At 30.5% G+C, this 19,424-nt stretch overlaps 1 protein-coding gene across 6 annotated transcripts in view; it reads right to left on the bottom strand.

The window, feature by feature from the left end:
* Positions 1–19,424, bottom strand: part of LOC127721000 (hepatoma-derived growth factor-related protein 2-like) — a 65,882-nt gene that overhangs the window by 36,889 nt on the left and 9,569 nt on the right. Inside the window, exon 1 of one of the 6 annotated variants that reach the window (XM_052227732.1) lies at positions 5,128–5,157. The exons of 4 other annotated variants lie outside the window; for them this stretch is intronic. In XM_052227732.1, the coding sequence (XP_052083692.1) occupies positions 5,128–5,151 (24 nt within the window). In that variant the 5' untranslated portion in view covers positions 5,152–5,157. Of the gene's footprint in view, positions 1–3,930; positions 4,224–5,127; positions 5,158–19,424 lie in introns of those variants that run through there. One more of the 6 variants, XM_052227728.1, reaches the window with a different exon arrangement.

Below are 19,424 nucleotides of genomic sequence, written 5' to 3'. Positions count from 1 at the left end.
GTGTTAACACATTTTTTGTGTACAAGTGATCAATTCTATTTTTATTCTATCAAGAGCTATTTAAAGAAATATAGGTAAGTCAAAGTTAATTTAGCTGGTTATCTTGATTTCATTAAGTAAACAAATTTTAAATACTCTGAATGCAAGACAATATTTTTTTTTTTATTTTATTTAAATTTATTTGCAATTCAAATTGAACAGATCAGTTGTAACAAAAGAATCAATAAAAATTTGGGCTGGTTCAAGCAAGTCAATTAAGTTACCTTAAACAAATATATTTTGCTCAGGCCTATTTATTTTATTAAAAGGCCAATTATTTGCGAATACCAAAGACAGATCAGGTATAAGAAAAATGGTTACCACATGGATGATTTATGCTGTAAGTTGATAAGACTTTTGAAAGTTAAGAAGTTATCATTAAAAAGTAACAAGAAATCTTTGAAGTGTGAAATCTTACAAGTTCAAAAGCTAAATAGACAGTATTAAGCTACTTTAATTGAAAATTGTTTAAGTCTCCTTGATTATGCTAAATCAATGACCTACTAAGTTCTCCGATGTTATCATCACCAACAGGTCAATAAGCTTTCCATTAGTTCTATTCAACCAATAACCTTTTACGTCTAAAACACTAGCATAAAAAGCCTTAGAAACATATATGCAATTCACGCTACCAGGAAGCTTATTCTCTTTTAGGGTATAAAACTGAAAGTTGTTCAAACTACGGAAGAGAGATTCCACATAAAGGAAGAATAGAAAAATCAATGGAAAGCACACGTTTAAATTCTAGATGGCTGATCAAAAAGTTCATATTACAGCTATTCCACTTAATGACTTAATTGTTTTTATTTGCCGACAATAAATTAAAGCAAAGAATACTTCTATTTAATCTTCCAATGAATTGGTTTATCGAGATGGCTGAATAAACAATTGCAAAAAACATTCGAAACCTGTTTGATTTGCAATTCATAATGTCTTACTGAGTAAGCATAATTTGCCAATGAATATTAGATACTTTACCTCAAGTGTTTAATTAATCTCAATTTAGAATCATGGTTTTTCCAATTTTTTCTTCAATATGGAGGATACTCCATTATTGGGTCGGATGATATATAGTTTTTCAATATATATAGTCAATAATTATTTAATACTTAAAATTTGAATTACTTTACAAAAATCGTTAAACCGTTACTGGACATTCATTGATTCAAATCATAAGGTTATTTGATTATTACAACACACCTTGTCAAATAAAAAGACACGTTTTACTGAACCAAACCAATTTTAACCAGACCTCAAATTTGCCACTGTCCATCAGTAATAGTTATTATTTATAGTTTTTGATTGCCTACTTGATATCTTCTGTCTTGTTTTTTTTAGCATAAATTAAATAGTATAACTGGTTAACTAAATATCTTCAAGTAAAATTTAATGTAAATATATGAAAATGTTGAAGCACATTCACATCACTCACAAACCTAAAATTGAAGAAAATTTGTCAAACAATTTTAATAAATCTGAGCATCTATGCTCGTCTAGACATTATCATATTCCAAATTATTAGAGCAAAAAATAATCTTTTCAAGCAATACAAATATCATATTAAAAAACATACCACCAATTATGGTTTCTGTACCATCCAATTATTAATAAAAATTAAAACACTAATCATAACTACGGAAGCCTTCGTCAATGTGCGTGTAGTTTACATGTGTAGAAATGCATCCCATACAAGTATACAATTTCACAAACAATGTAGGTACACAACAAATCGATCGACCCATTGTACAAATACATAAGTTTGCATGATACAGGGCGTCCCTCATATAATACTGACAAGACTATTGTCCTAAATTAGTTTGGTTTGTATTCTTTCTATTGTTCCAAGAAACAACTTTTAAAACCATGTTCACAAAGGCCTGTAAGTTTGAAAGGTAAAAAGTCAACTTTAGATATTGAATAAAGTTTAATATTATTTCAACATAGAGAAATATTTCTAAAAGTAAGAACCTTTATTGCCTCAGTGAAAACAATTTAAGAAAGAAAAGACTTCACTAAAGACTGTATAGCTACATTATCTACGAAGAATACTATCGAATCATTCTGTGTCCTTGTGACTACAAATACAGTGATCTTTTTAACAAACTTTGTTGATTTAATCAGTTTGTTCTGGTTGAAAAGAAACCAGTCTCAAATTGCCCCACAGTTCAATCGGCTAGGTTGTAAGCATTTGTCCTGAACTGACATCATCATACACAATGATCACCCTAGACTACTTCTGAGTGAACTACTGGTGTCCATAGGGCAATTTGGTACAGTCAGGGTCTACTAAGGTCAAAAGGAAACAAAATATCGCTTGTCACAAAGTTTTATCTTTTCTATTTTATTCAAATGAAATTATAAAGTAGTCATTTTAGTTTCCAATGTTATATTAAGATTTCCACACAACTATCGCTATGCATTTTTTCACTAAATCTTTCGTTGTTTGTATGCTTCTTTTTATTTGTCCAAAATACCAAGAACTTAAGCTCAGTGCAAATTGCATCACATGCTAATTAACATAGAAAGATGATGATGATGATGGATGTCTGCTTAACGTTCAGCAGCAAATTAATATGTATATTCAGGACGAGAACTTGTTATGTAATATGAATATTAACCCTGCTTTGTACTAGACCAACACGCTGAGCCGGATTTTTAATGTGCTAGTTCACAAGGTAATAGTTCGCAGGAAGACATGTCACCTTACCCGGACACATTATTCTGACTCCGAGCCGCGTGTTTCATGTTTCAGCAGAGAAGCAGCAAAAACCAATTTTCAAGTCTTTGGTTTGACCTGACCGGGGTTTGAACCCACGACCTCCCGCACTCGAGGCAAACACGCTACCATGAGACCCCCAAGGCAGTCATAAAAAGATGAAAGAAGGGGCTAACACTTCCCCATGTATAATTAATTTTAGTTTCAGGATGATTATACATATATCTACACCATATCTTTATATTGTGCTGACTAATCTTGTCTTAACAAATGACACACAAAACACAAAAAATGTTTTTATATTCCAAATTCTGTATATTTTTTTAAAGTCAGGACATTAAAATATAACTTTGCACCTCAACATTTTATTAGAAGTGAATTTAATACAGCAATGACATCAAAAAAGAAGCAATTCAATCAAAGATTATCAGAATTTCATAAGGTTAACAGCCTCTATCCAACTACGACATTACAGATTTTTGAATTGGGCATGTAACTACATGTATCTTAAAAAAAAGAAGAAATAAAATACATTTGTACAACAGGGCAAATATAAATTAGAAGTCAAAGAAGGAAAGAGGACACCATGTACAAAAGAAACAAAATATGAAAAAAGCAACAGCTATCCACTAAGCACTACAGAAAAAGTGTAAGACTTCACACATTTTTGTTTAGGGGCCAGCTGAAGCCCACCTCCGGGAGCGGGATTTTCTCGCTGTGTTGAAAACCCATTGGTGGCCTTGGGCTGTTTTCTGCTCTTTGGTCGGGTTGTTGTCTCTTTGACATATTCCCAATTTCCATTCTCAATTTTATTCAGTCACATAAACTGCATCTAAAATCAGGGTGAACTAAATATGTGCTGTGGAAGGAAAAGCAGTTCCTGACCACTAGAAGCAAACTATACAATCAAAAATTATCGTAATATCAAATTGGAATAAGCCTGCCAATGAGTAAATTCACATTTTTTTTAAATAAAAAGTTGAACTGAAAAATGGAAACATGAGATAAATAAAAACTTTGAGGTCAAATCGAGAAAGTAATGATACTGACCTGAAAATTAACTGGCCTTAATTTGGCAATGAAAAATGTGTTGCTCCTAGTATGAAAACATTTCGTTAACCACAAAAATGCTCCAAATGAATTAAACTTCACCAATATAGTACCTGTTCACTTACTTTCAAATTTCTTTCAAGAGTTTTATTTCTCTGTATACATTGTATTCTTGGTTTTTCTTCATCCTCCTCATAGATTTTCCTCCCTTTCGGTAGTGCAACAAAACTACTTGGGTTTGAATTAGCAAAAACAGTTTTTAAATACATAACTTTTTTGTCTTTGTCAAAGTTATTTTCTTTTTAAAATAAATTAAATAATAAAATAAAAAATAATATCCCTTTCTTCTCTTTGGAAACTCAACTCCTCACAAAACAAAATATTGTCGTTATAAACAAAAGTTTTCATTATCGTCAAGACCTTTTGTCTACTGCATGCATTCTAACAATACAATTGTAACTTAACCAAGAAGGTATTTGAAAAATCAAATAGAATTTGTAAAGAAAAGACAGTAAAGATAATAACCTTACCTTCAATTTTTTAAATTACGGCTAAAATTATGATGAGTAATCGTACTTCAACACAAAAGCGTGAAGAAAATCGTCCTGTATTAACAAGTCATTGTGAAGGCGGAATTAAAATTTCTGACTTCAAACAAGTAAAAAAGAATCTAGAACTAATCTGACAAATTTAAACTTTTCATGTCCAATGTAAAATTTCCTATTTGGTCAGTACAACTTAGGATTATGGTTTTGGAGGGAAAGTCACTCGGGTGGATAAATCCTCTTATTTGTTCTGTAGGGTTTAATAAGGGTAACTTAACACTGAGATATTTGAACAAGCCACTCACGAAACATAGTTTGTCAGTTTGTCGTGGGTTCAGTTACATAATCTGAGACAATAACTCGCTTCATTTATAGAACTTGACACATATATATTATTCTACAAACATTTGCATAATGATATCAAAAACTGCTAATTTCCCAAGGCCATCAGATGGAATACTTGTGTAATCTCATCTCCTTTAATCTATTTTTAGGTCAAGCCTTCACTTAATCTGGTCTTGTTCAAATAAGTTAATCCCTATTTAAGAAATTCTGAATGATACACAAGCTAAATTCTCAAGTGCAATATAAAGCGTGTTAAAAACGTCCATTAAGACATGAAACCCCAAAAAATCCAATACCACCATATTCAATGAACAAGTACAAATACAAAGCCCCCCCCTAAAAAGAAACATCAAACAACTGCATGACTTTGCTTGAGTTTGCAATAGTATAACATGATCAAATAAATTTCAATATTATCTACCCCTACTATACCTCTTTACTGCCATATTTAATCATTCCAAAATAATATTCTTTCTAATTCCTATTCACACAGAACTATTACAGATTAAACTTTTAAATATATTTATACACAAAAAGTACTCTTTAAAGCTAAAATTGACCTTGGGGTGTGTTTTCACAAGATAATACCATAAAACTGGGTTTTTACTATTTAGATGTTGAATTGAATTCTAATATTTTGCTAGGTTATAAAACAGTCTTTACCTCAAATTACTGTCATTTTAATATCTTGTTTATGTTCAAAACACACTCAATACAGGATCATCTTTCAATTATCTATTTAAATCTGTTACACGTTTTAATAATAAGCATTTCGAAATAATCTGAAATTTAAGATATTTATAGAAGAATGATTTAATACGTAAAACTTAATATACCTGTGCTAAAAATCAACAGTTTATTCAACTTGCTGCTCTTTCATGCAAATAAATGTAATCAAATCTTTGAATATAATTTTTTATTACTATGTAAAACCAAATAAAACACGCAAATACTAAAATTCATAGATTCTCAGAATCATTATGCAATGATAACCTTGTAATTTTTTTTCTATTATACAAGATTGACAATACAATCTAAACCTTTTCATAAAATGACAAACTTTGATTGTAATTGACATTTCACAGCTATAAAACTTTGAAATCGTTTAGTATTATTCTGCAAAGTATTTTCAACTTCAAAAAGATGTGCAAGAATGATAAAATGTCAAATTATATTTCCAACATGGTCTATTATTTGAATAGTAATATTTAACAATATTTAAAATGACTGCAAATAATCAAATTATCTCCCTTTGAGAAATTCTGAAACAATACATGGGTTTACCTTAAACTTTTAAAGTTAGTTCTAGATTGTTACGACATCTAACAGCCTTTTATGGCACTTACTGGGGCCCCAGCAAGTCCTAAAGAAAGCCATCAGACAGGGGCCCCAGCAAGTCCTAAAGAAAGCCATCAGACAGGGGCCCCAGCAAGTCCTAAAGAAAGCAATCAGACAGGGCCCCAGTGAGTCCTAAAGAAAGCAATCAGACAGGGGCCCCAGCAAGTCCTAAAGAAAGCAATCAGACGTCAGAGCAATCTTTCAACTACCTTCAGGTATAGGGCAAGGCAAAAAAATCAAAAGGCAGAGAAATAAAACATTGAGGTTACAAAATAACTTCTCAATTGAAATTTATCTTACAACATTAAAAATTCTTAGATAGGAGAAAATAGAACCCAGACATACTGGAATGAACTTATGCTGATAATAGGCTTTCCAAACCAAATAAATTTTCAACTCCACAATTTTGTCTTTCTAAACATATCAATACCTTTAAATTAAACCAAATATGAAAATTGTCTGAACAAAACAGCAACATTTTATAATTCCCCTTCTATCAAAGCAAACAACTCAATCATAAAGAAAATACTAGGATGTAAAAAAATATTTTTCATTGATCAGAAGAACATAATATTTTTTTTTTTGGTGACTTAAATATATAGAATTAAGTGACATGCAAGATTGTATGGTCAAAAGTAATACAAGATCGTCTCCCTTTGAATTTTCAAGCATAGTAGTACATGTACAAACTATGAGTTACATACAAGAATAGTTACCTCCATCGTATATAACATGGCTAAAACATAACTCTATCCATTCCCAGCATCACAAACACAACATCATTTTATGAAGTTGACAGTAATGTAATTCTAATCAATGATAAAATATGTCTAATCTTATTGACATGAGACCATATAATCCATTTGTCTGTTGACAGATGTTCTCAATTTCTCCAATCAATCATATTCAGTGAAAATTATATATTTATAATCATGAGGCTTTTTTTTTTTAAATCATATTTGCTCTTTATGATAATGTATGCAAAGAGAACTTTTTAAAGTACTGGGTAAGGAAATACTGTTTTAAAATGGGTACAGTGTACTGTTTCTGTTTTGATATTTCATCGTATCGGTTTCAAAGCCATTTGAGATATGGAGGCATTACCTTTCCTTTGTGGGATTTAGCATATCACTTGATAAATTTATAACATAGGGCAATAGCAAATTCATTGGGTTGTAACAGTTGGGGGTTTCAATTATCAGAGCTACAATGCACATTTTTAAAATGTTTTTGAAAGTTGAAAAAAATGAATTGAATTGAATTTAGTTTCAGTTTTTCTAATACCCAACTAGCTTTGTCATAATTATTGTTAACAGAGGTCTAAACCTAAATCTCATTTGGAAGCAACAGTGCTATCAATGCATATTTGCTAACCAGAATTGCAGAATGTTTTAAAAATAACCTATGCAAACCTTTTTTAATGTGACCAGCAATAGCATTCCTAAATTTGACAAACTGTCAAGAGAGACAACTCTCTTAGAAGCAAGTTTTAAAGTGTCAGGAAATTGCTGTAACTTGTTTTCAACTGTTAGCCAAATTATTAAATTCATCTTTTTGTCAATTGCATTGAAATTGTGAGTGACAAAAGAAATGTATATTTTTTAACGTTGCCATTGATTATAGCTTAAAGTTCTATATAAAACAGCTTGTCTTATCATGTTTTAGAAAGTCAGAATTGACATATTTGCTAAATTAGCAGAATCATTTCAGACCAAACACTTGATATAACTTATTAATAATTCTCATAAGGCTAATCAAGTATTTTACTCCACAGAATCCATGTTAAATGACCATTTTAAATATCAATAAATTGGAGAATAAACCATATGTCAAGTTCATCATACAATGACCACACTACATCAATTTTATTGTTCAACGATTTGGTGAATATTAAATGACATGTTACCTGATGTCAAACAAAGTCGAAACACCTTTATGTTTATTGACCACTCGTGGCATACAAAAGAAAATTACACTGATCTGAACCTGGACTACCCACAATTCAATTTTAACCAATTAAAGTCTCCAGGTAACTCATTTTTGATGGATTTTTCTAATGAATCAATATCTTAAAACACCCTTATGTGAATCAAGGAAGATAAGTTTCTATCATGCAAATTATAATAAGGTCATGAAAAAAGAGCGTGTCATTTTTTCTTTTTATGTTTGCAAGAATTCTCATTATTGAAGTTAATTACGCTGGAAAAATTTATCTGAACAACAAACATAATTTTTCATAAAAGGCTAATGAAATTGAGTAGAAATGGAGGAAATATGAAATTACAATGAAGCTTTGATGTCTCAAACAATAAAGGAACAATCTAAAAACCAAGTTAAAAAATATCTGAAGATATTGAGTGTTAAAACTCCATTTTCATTGCAATTATACAATATGGCTATCAGTTTTATTGGCAGAGAGAAGCTGAATGCATTGAGCAACCAATGAGAATTCGACAAGTGAATGGTGAAAGATTTTGTCACATACCACAAGTTTGAATGAGTGCATTTTACCTTATTTGCAAAAGATCAATGTAAGAACTTAAACATCAGCTATAAAGTTTATAGACAGCATTAATCTGTACAGGCAAATACTGTGAATTCATTTATTTTCGTGGGTACCAATTTTCGTGGATTGAGGAATGCCTGTATTTTCATGGATATTTGATTTTGGGGTTTTGCCAAAGTTTGCATACAAACCTATAGAAAATTTGCAATTCGTTGAATATTTAAATTTGTGGTTCAACTGTACCCACAAAATCCCCCAAAATTGGTATCCAACCAATATCAATGAATCCCCAATAGTAAACTTAAACCTATATGTACAGCATTTCCACCCAAGCAAGCTGAAGATATAGTTATTTGTTCTTAATCTGTATCAAACATAGTTGAGATCTCTGCTATTTTTTTTTACCATGCATGTCCTAGAATTCACATATGCATTCAATGTGGCAAATTTCATCAAGTTTTAACATATCATATGAATTGAAAAATATATTATAAAAAAAATTAAAAATTCTGACAACATGTAGTCACACCCAAATTGATATATTGTACATAAACCCTGTGAATCAAAACTTCTCTAGCTACATGACTGAATAAGTTAAGGTGGGATATGAATAAAAGGAGGTCTGGGGTATAAGTCAATGTGAGAAAAACACAAAACACAAAAGGTTAAAATACAGTCTCAATCAATAATTGCAATGATTTAAAAAAAATTATCCATCTAAACATACATCAGTGAACTACATATAAACTGTGTTAAATTCTAAAATGTCCAAACTAACCTGTTATACTAATCAATAAGGGAGTTATATGTGCATCTCCATTATAAAGTATATTTCAAAACTTAAAAAGGATTAAATTCTTTACTTTACATATCAGTGAATTATCTAATACGCTTTGAGTGGCTGTCTTTACTTATATATGTATACCCTAACGATAATGACTTTAAGTGAATTCAGTATTGATGGCAGTTCCCAGTTACTAGTAAATCTAATCAAAATTTGTATGGACTCCAGGACCTCATTTCCTAAAATTTTGTATGTGCATATCCACTGGAACATTCTTTTAGGGTCCATTTTAAATTTAAAATAAAAAAAAAAACACCAAATCTATTAACAAAAATCTCCAAAACCTCACAATCTGTGAATCCATTCTTTATCTTAACTTTACCAAATAATTGTAAAATTTAACTATTGCAATATAATTTTCAGAAGTATAAAATGCCTTTGTATAATTTCCACCATTTAAACAGGAAATGAAACCTACAACACCACCATGTGCTTTTCCAACAGGTGAAATGAAATACTATGCAGGTAAATTATTCAAAGGTCAAGTCTTATTATATCTTGTCATTTTAAAATTTTTATATCTAATAAATTAGGTTGCATAAATTATTTAACACTTTAAAAACTTAACCACATCAATACCCTCGAAATAAACATGAAGAAGTGTGTGATATATACTAACCTCGTGGTAGAAATGTGTCCGCTTCTTATATAGGTATTAACCTGCTCATATCGTTTTATGTCTTTTTTTTTATCAACAATACATGAATGACATGGTTTCTTCCATCTATAATACTATGTGAGAGAGAATCACTCAACCATGGTCATTGATTAAACCACTAAAGCCCCCTATCTTGTACATGCTTCTGAGCCTCTTCTCACTATTTGGCCGATAATTAGTTTTATGGCTCTTGGCTGTATACTCTAAATACATTGGTCAAATCCCTGGCAGAACGATCAGATCTATACATCAACCAATCATTGATTAGCATGTGTTACGATTCCAATTAAGAACTTTGTCAGGTGTAAAATACCCGCTCAAACCTAACTCTATTGTTTTTCTGGTCGAACAAGATAGATTTCTATAGAAGGGAACAAACAATAGCTCAACAACCAAAATGAAATAAGTCTTTTTCCCCCAAACCGTATTGATCTTTTAAAAACTAGTTATGTAACTGGAACATTTTAAACCTTACCTTAAAATTGGACAAAAGGCTCAATAAAAACAAATTCTAGTGTTAAACAAACATCAACACGAAATTGTAAATCCATTATTGACTTACGGAATTCAACTTGTGAAAAAAGTGAGGACTTTTAATAAATGTTCATTAATGACTATTATAAACAAGTATTTTAAAATTATTTAACCTCAAGGGTCGGGCCTCAACATTGAACATATAATCTATCGACTACAGTGTTTTAAAAAAACTTGTTCATGCATGCCTTTTGAATTTATTGATGGAAAGGTTTCCACGACTACTAAATATCCAATTATTGTAATATAATTTGCTGTCCCAGCACAGGTAGGGAATATTGAGTGCTGTTATTGACAAATGGACCTGTATTGCTTTCAACTGTATTTAAAATGAATTGCAAAGAACCAAGCCTTGCAGAGAGGAATCGTTGATAAACAGGAAGGCTCTCTGTGGGTCTTTTCTACTAATTCTGAAAAGACAAACTTTCCTGACACATTATAAAAGAGATAATCTATGCATATGACTTGGAAATTCCAGTAAAAGCCCCATATACTGATATAGTTTGTTCAACTCTGTAGTTTTTATTATATTTCACCTACCATAATATGGTAATCAATGAGATAAAATTGAGAAATTCTAATGATTTTTTTTTACTTTCTATGCTTACAGAGTGCACATTTACATCGGGACAATATCGTGAATTACGATCATAAAATAAAACTTTTGTTGCAACAATACTAAAAATATGAATCTACATAAAACAGAAATTCAGCTTTCTTTTAGTTCAAGCATCCAAAAGTACAGTATAAAATCAGAGAAATGTGTTATCATTCTATTTTTTTTTGTACAATCAATAATTTCCTTATCTGTCTTCTTCCTAAATTCTAAGGAAATTATTAGAAATGCAATAAAATGGATTTCAATTTTCCATATCTAAACTATAAAGTAAATAAAAAAGCAATTTATAATCAACTTCAAAAGTCATAATGTTTTACTGTTTATAATTGACCAATGGTTAAAATGCCATCAATGGCTTAACTCTGCCAGTAAATTAACTTTCAATGTTTTTTTTGTGTTTTTTAATGTTTACATAACATCAGGAAATAAACTTTAGAAGGTTGATAGATGACCCTAAATTTCCACTGGACTTAATTCAAGCCACAATCATTAAATCAATTATGGTAGCCCTAAAAGTTAAGAAGGTCAATGGAAAATTGGCAGATAAGGCTGGAATGCTCTTTCATTATACAATGTATTTGTCCCATTTATATATAATTCTATGTCCATACAGTTCAGACCTGTTAATCCCTGGGACCCTAATCTATTATCTGCCAAGTATTCAATGTCCAGTATTCACTGTGATTTAGAAAAAACATCTTTTTCTCAGCCAATACATTTTTTCTGTTTTCATAAACTTGCTTTTGGTCGAATTATGAGGTCCTGTAAACAATACTGAAATGGGTACAGCAATCCAAGTTAAAAAAATAAAGTACAAATGTACTTGTTTATTTGAAAATTATTCACCTGGTACAGTGACAATTATTAAAATAAAAGAAATTTTCAAAGGTACAACAACACACTACATATTTTAAAGGTAAATCATTAAAATGAAAAAAAGAAAAAGAAAATATTAAAGCTCAAAGACAGAAAATAGCTTTCCTAATTCACATTTACTATCATTCAGCCTTCTGTTACAAAAAGAAGCAACTACTTATGAATATTTATAAGTAAATTAACAATCAACAATGTATTGTTTAAACCTTTAGAATAATTAGTTGTTCGTGTCAATACCTTTGGGACAAGGTGAAAAGGTAATAAGATAGGCTAAATAGAAAAGTATATGGATTGCAGGTAACAACTGAAGTCAATGGTGGAGAACTTTGTGATCACACCGTAAAATTACGTTTTATACGAATTATACCTACTGTCATCTTTGCTATTATCTGATTTGCTAAATAGATTGTTGAACAAAGTGGAAATGCCCAAGATATTTTTAAACCAGCCTACACATTGAAAAAAAAAAACGTATCAATAGCTTGAATGAATTAAAAAATTGCTGACATGATATTCAACACCGTAATGTCGGTCAATAAAAAAACAAGGTCTGCATCAGGGGATAGCAATGGGTTTTGATTCTGTAAATGGTATATGTTTGTAAAATGTATTAGAAATTTTAAAATCTTGCCCAATTATGAAGTGACTTAAATTATCTTTTAATTTTTTAAATATTGCAAGAGTTAACAGGCAGAATTCCTGTTTTTAACTCACAGAATTAAAATCAGAAAGTAGCAATAAAACTTTCAAGAATTTGCATGTATTCATAAAGCATTTTTCAACAAGTTTTCATGTAATTAATTATTATTAAATAAAAACTTATGCAGCACTTACATGTTACAGACAATTTTGGAACAATACTGCAAATTTTGCATTGCAGAACATGTTTACAAAACCACAATGAAATGATCTGTATCTTAAAGAGTGTAACACTTTACTATTAATAGAAATGGATTTCAGGTACGAATTTCCTTCTTTTACACAAAAAAATAAAAACAACTGAGAATCGTCAAAAGCCTTCAAAACTGCAGTTTTAAGTAATCTCAAAACAAATAATTTAGTCATATAACTCAATTAGTAATAAGCTGTGATTTTGTTAAAAACTAACAAACATTAAGCTGTGATACTAACAATTAATTAAGTATTATAAGTTGACTTTTTCAAAATGGCCCTGCATGGTGAAATAAATTAAGTGGAAATTAGTAAAAAAAAAAAAATCAGAAATAAATACAAAGACAAAAAGGTAGGCCTGTCCAACTTTCATTTTCAGCAGAAAGGACCAATGGAACACATTATTACAGCTACCTATGTCCAATAATTCCCTGAACCATATCATTTGATGAGTAAATGTCAACTTATAGACATACAGAAGTCTGCAAGACCTTGAGGGTGCAATAATTACTTGTATCAAATAGGACACTTCAGGATGAACAACTGACAATTATTAACCTTTATGAAACCTTTCACAAAGTTACAGCCATAGTTTTCATAATGTTGATATCTGATTTAACCAGCTTTGTCTGTATGGTAGAACTTATAGGAAATGATAATAAACATTAACCATCATCAAGTCTTTGAACTAGCAATCTACAAGTTATGTTTTTATTGATTGGGACGAAAAACAAGACGACATATATGATTAAATGGAAAATGAAAACAACCGAGAAGTCCATCTGATAATGTTTGCCAATTCTGAATCTGAATAAAACTAGAATATCTCTAAGCAGAGCTCATTAATGCATACCAGAAACCTTGCAATTACACCAGTCATGCCAGTATAGGTATATCTATTGCAAAGTCCATGTTTGCTTTGGAAACCCCCTAATCTAAATTACCCTGTCATTAAGTACTGAAGGTTTAGTGCAAGTTTCCCTTAAATATACATGTAGCAAGTACTTTAGAAGATATTGTGGTGTTAAGCCCCTTTTAGCACACAAAAAAGGCTAAGCAAATGTTTTTCTTTGGGAAACTCAAAATCAACACAATTCAGATAAAGATGAAATTATAGGTCACTGAAACTCAAAGTTGTGTGCAAGTCTCATTGAAATGTAATTTAACTGCATAAGGATATGAGCAGATTCAAAAAATTTGCTAATCTTAGAATGGGTTAAAATACACCTTACTGTTATTTGTTTGCCATAACTGGACATCACAGACAACTTCCCATAATTTTTTTACCTCATAAGAAAATAAGTCTGATGCAACAATGCTTAAGTGATAGTTGTATGACGTCAACAGTTCAAATGTCGCAAAATCTCAGGTCAAGTGTGGCAGATAAAACAACATGATAAGGTCTTCAACAACACAGATATAACAAATTAATTTTTGTAAATCTCCAGCTTAATTTACCATTTGACTTGACCCATATTTGCAAAGCATTTAGCAGTTCTTTTAATGTATGACTGACTGTTCTAACAGCTACACTGAAATGTAAGCAAATATTCTAGTAAACATTGCTTTCACATATCATAAACAAATACAAATTGTATTTTCCAAATAGGCACTACTAAGTATTTTAACATTACTCTGCAGTGTTTAAAGCATCCCATTAATACAATGTAAGTCATCAGTACACTTCTCAGTGATGCCTTGCTACTTTTCTTTTGCTAACTTATTTATTTGCACCATCTTTAACATAAAGAATATGGATAATGAAAAGTCATGAATAGGAAATCTGTTCAGACAAACCAACATTCCATTCACTTAATAATGTACTCTCCTATTTCAAGCAGGCCACTGTTTAGACTACATAAACCAGCCAATGAAAGAAACAATTAAATATAGTACAATAAGTTGAAAAACAATTAAGCATTTCAGAAACATTTGCTTCTGCAGTAAATTTCAAATTAATATACAACACACCGTGTGCAGTAAAACTCATTTTAAAGAAACAAAAATAGTCTATACTATTGTAATCTTATGTTTTTGCAAAGGCTCATTTCAAAAAGACTGAATTTGACTTTTAAAATTTAGAATTGAATAGAATTTTTATCCTGTATCATGGTAAGATGCAGATATATTACCTGAAAATTGTCATGTTATATCTGCATGAACTACTTCCATATATCACTTCCAACATTCTTATAGTACTAAAAATATTCTCATACTAATGAAATTTTTTACATCTAATTGTACTTCTCATTATTATACACCTTTATAGCAGCAAATCAGTAAGCTATCTACATGTATACCATAAATTATTCCCTTATTCATTGTTTGTTTACTCACTCATATAGTTCCAAATGTATCTTCCAAATTTTTTTCTTGCTTCTGGCTGGAAGTATGTTTAAGACATTTGTCTATTGTTGAAAACTGTATGTTGCCCTTTGGATTTTTTTTTTTTTTTTTGGGGGGGGGGGGGGGGGGTAATTGTGTTGTTGGGTTGTTGTTCAAAATTGAAAGTTGCAAAGATCAAATTTTTTGTCTTTTTCTTTGATTTCAGTCATTAGTTGAACCCATTGTACAATGAGCTGCTATGGATAAAAACAAGTTAAATTTATCTGACATTTTGATATTTTTCTAAAGTTTACTTGGAACAAATGTCATTTAATTTAAAGCTTAATTGAGCAGCGTGATTTGACCTTAATGTGTCATCATTTTTACAAAGAATGAGTACTATACTTGCCAAACATTTCAAAATCAAATTTAGGCTTCCAAAAACTAACTTTCTCAAACAGGATTTTAAAATGATTATCAATTGCCACCTGTGTACCAGTGGTGTGATCAAAGTGCAAATGAACAAGTGGAAAAAACACTAAACCCTCAACCCTTTCCCCTCTCACCTTACCTATCAATTTCTATATTACTTACAAGTTTCAAAATTCATCTCTCTATAATAATAAAACATTTATCATGCATACAGTAATTAGTTTCACATGAAATCAACATCCATTAATAATTTACCATTCATTAATTTTAAGTATCAAAAAAATGTTTCAGAAAACTTTTTGGGGTTGTGTGCTTGTGACTATAACGCACATATCAGTTACAATTGTACTCTAACCTAGACACAAAATATTACTAACTGGAAGATTTAAAATGCACATACTAATATGTAATCTTGAAATCTTTATTGCAATAAGATAAATGCATAACTGTATGAATGAACTTGCAATAAAATAATCTAATAAACTTCTTTTTATGTCATATGAAAAAAAATTTATGATAAAGATCTAGGGTGGACATAAAATGCTATAGATACAAGTTTTAAGTAACATGTTCAATTATTTCTATATAAGTACAGTGGTACTAGGATAGAGGATGTACAGACACATCATTTTCAATCCAAATTTAAAACAGTCATGTGTATAGCTAATTACTCCACCAGATAAAAGTAAGAAGCTTCACAATATTTAGATTCAGAAACTCAGGCACACCTGTTCAATGTACAAAATTGCAGCAACAGGCAAAATTGTCTTCTATTTCTTTAGAGAAAGAAAGGAAAGAAAAAGCCAAAGTTAAACAAAATATTTTGTTTAATTATGGTCTCAAGTGACTGGTCTGACCTAACTTTGGACCTTACACATGACTTTCCTTTAGCTACAACAATGTACCAAAGCATTTCACATACCAAACACGGTATTTATAATAAACAGAGATCAATATTTAATGCTTGTAGAATAACTCATAATTAATAATTAAGTGAATGTTTACTGACATGTTGATAAAAAATTTAAAGATGCTTCTCAAAATATTAAACTTAACCTCAAATATTATAGTTTCACCTATAACAATAAACATCAATTCCTTTTCAAAGAAATCTATAATTTAATAAAGAAAAGAAAAAACGTAACAGTAGTTCTAAAAGTTCTCATTTTTAAATAATTAAAAGATTCATTGATTTGATAAAGAAGCAATAACTATTCAATTGAGCCTACCTTGTTGTAACAAAATTGATGGAAACGATTCCGTCAGCCCTTTGATCTATTATTGAGTAAAGAACTCTTGTTTTTATTCCCCTGGCACCGGAGTGCTAGTTTTTCCTATATATGGAGAGTGCATAGAGAAGACCGTTGGAGCGTAACTGATCAATACGCAACACTATTTCATATTGACAATGAACATTTCATCCTGTGTTTGTATGTATATTTGACTAATGGTCAATCAAACAAATTGATTTTAGCTTGTTTTAGATCGGTAAATAATAGAACAATGATACATCAAGGGTAACAAAAACCTCGGGATAATTTCTGCCTACTAATTGAAGTCGATCTTTTAGGCTTTTTATATAACGTATTCCACAATTACCAAACAAAAGTGTATTTTTGTTCAATATATAGATGGGATGTTAGATATTTTATTTGCATATTGACTTTTGTATCTTTCTAATGTATTTATCTGTAAGTTTACAATGTTTTATGTCAATAAATGCAACAATATCTAAAACTGGAGCAAACAATACCACCTGATGTTAGCCCAAGGTTTTAAATTTTAAATGCTCAATGCATTATTATTGCACATATTTGACAACCAACAAAAAACTATTGAATTGCAATTCCTGTAAAGTATTTGCTGGCAACAATTAAAATGCAAGTTATAATTCCATGTTTTGCAATGTTCATCTTCTTGCATATTGTGCAATATTTTTTCAATTCTTAAATTTATAAATTATTTAACGGTATGTATTTCATCAACATCAAACATAAAAGTAAATAGTGGTTGATTGATTGATTTTTGGTTGCTATTGTCTACTTTGTGGCAGCCAATTTTGATTGGTGGACGAAGGCTGGAGTGCAGCGAGAAAACCACCAACCTTTGGCTGGAAAACTGACAATTCTTGTCAATAAAGACTGACGTTGAAAGCACCTGCAAAGTGCAGGGTTTGACCTCACAACCTCAGTATTGACAGGCTAGTTGTATAGAAGATGACACATAGTTCACATGGCCACCAAAGCCCCCTAAAATAGATAGAAATAGTTCAAAACTGTTATAAATATAAAAGTGCTTTGTAAGGAGTTGCAAAAGTTTTCAATGTTCAGGTTAAACCAGTGCTAGTCGACAACTCTGTGTTTAAATTCTCGCAGGAATTTTGAGATAAAAAAAAGCACTGCCCTTTGAATAGGTTTTGTATAGGGATATTTGTGGATTTTTGTCATGAACCTATTCACCAAATTACTTCTTTTCCATTTAAAAAATTTCAGTCCGACATTGCCTGTATGGTTAAATAAAACAATAATCATGATTTTTTAACCAGATATTGAGCTCAAATATTGCACTGAGTCAATAATCCCTTCATGTAAGCACCAAAAGGAAAGACTTTCATTCGAATTACCAAGGATTTTTTAATAATCTATACTAGAATGAAAGATGTACAACAATGTATAACATATAAATATTAATCTGTCACAATTGATTGAGAAGAAGCAACAGCCTGGGTAGTATGTAGGTATCTTGTTTGTAAAAGAAAACATGTTACCTATATTTGTTTACAAATCTATTTCAATGATATTTTATCACTAATCAATAAGCACTTTCAAAACTTTATCTATAATTTAGATATATCTTTTTTATTCTACAGCATGCTCTATAAAGTATAATTGATTGCTCTGTTGGTCTTAAATTAGTTGTATTTTGATCTATTTAAGGTCCAGAAGATATAATTTCCCTAGATAGCATCATGAATTATTTCTCATAATTCAAAAAATCCTTGATCTAATAAAGGCCTTGTGAAATAAATCTTTTTAGTACATTATTCGTAACATTGGTGCACCTTTTTGCAGGCATTCTATTAGCTGAGCATTGCTAAATATCACATATGTGTTAGTATCAAGGAATTACTGATTAAAAATAACATGAACTGAGACATGGAGGACAATGCAAGATGACAGAAATGACCCCTTTGTGTAGCTACATCTTCCCTATCAGCCTACACAATTATGCTGATAGTGTGTAGCAGACAAACCAAAACAATACAATACATGTGTTCTACACATTCCTTCCTGGATTCTTTGCAAAGGGATAATCAAATATAAGTTTTCCTTTGACTCAAGACTAATGTCTCCACTGTTTCTTCCTGTCTCTCTAGGAACAGCAACTGTATAAAAATGATGTTATCTGGACATTAACCCACATGGGAAAAGGCAAACTGTCAATGTTCACTCTTTTGTAATAAATTTTAAACAAACTGACTGTTTTTTACTGTAGGAGTATTTTCATGGACAAACTTGTTTACTTATGTGAAATCCAAAAAAAGGATCATGCTGATATAAAAAATAAGTACGGCACATGACATAAAGTAATTTAGTCCTGTTTATCTCTAGGGGATTTTCCGCTCACAAACTTTTTTGTTTGCAGAAATGATTAAATCACCTATCACATATGTAGAAATAATTAAATCTACGTTTAGTTAGAAGAA

The sequence above is a fragment of the Mytilus californianus genome, unplaced genomic scaffold (assembly GCF_021869535.1).
Source record: "Mytilus californianus isolate M0D057914Y unplaced genomic scaffold, xbMytCali1.0.p SCAF_1, whole genome shotgun sequence".
In the NCBI taxonomy this organism is placed as follows: Eukaryota; Metazoa; Mollusca; class Bivalvia; order Mytilida; family Mytilidae; genus Mytilus; species Mytilus californianus.
This window is presented reverse-complemented; position numbering and strand designations above follow the sequence as displayed.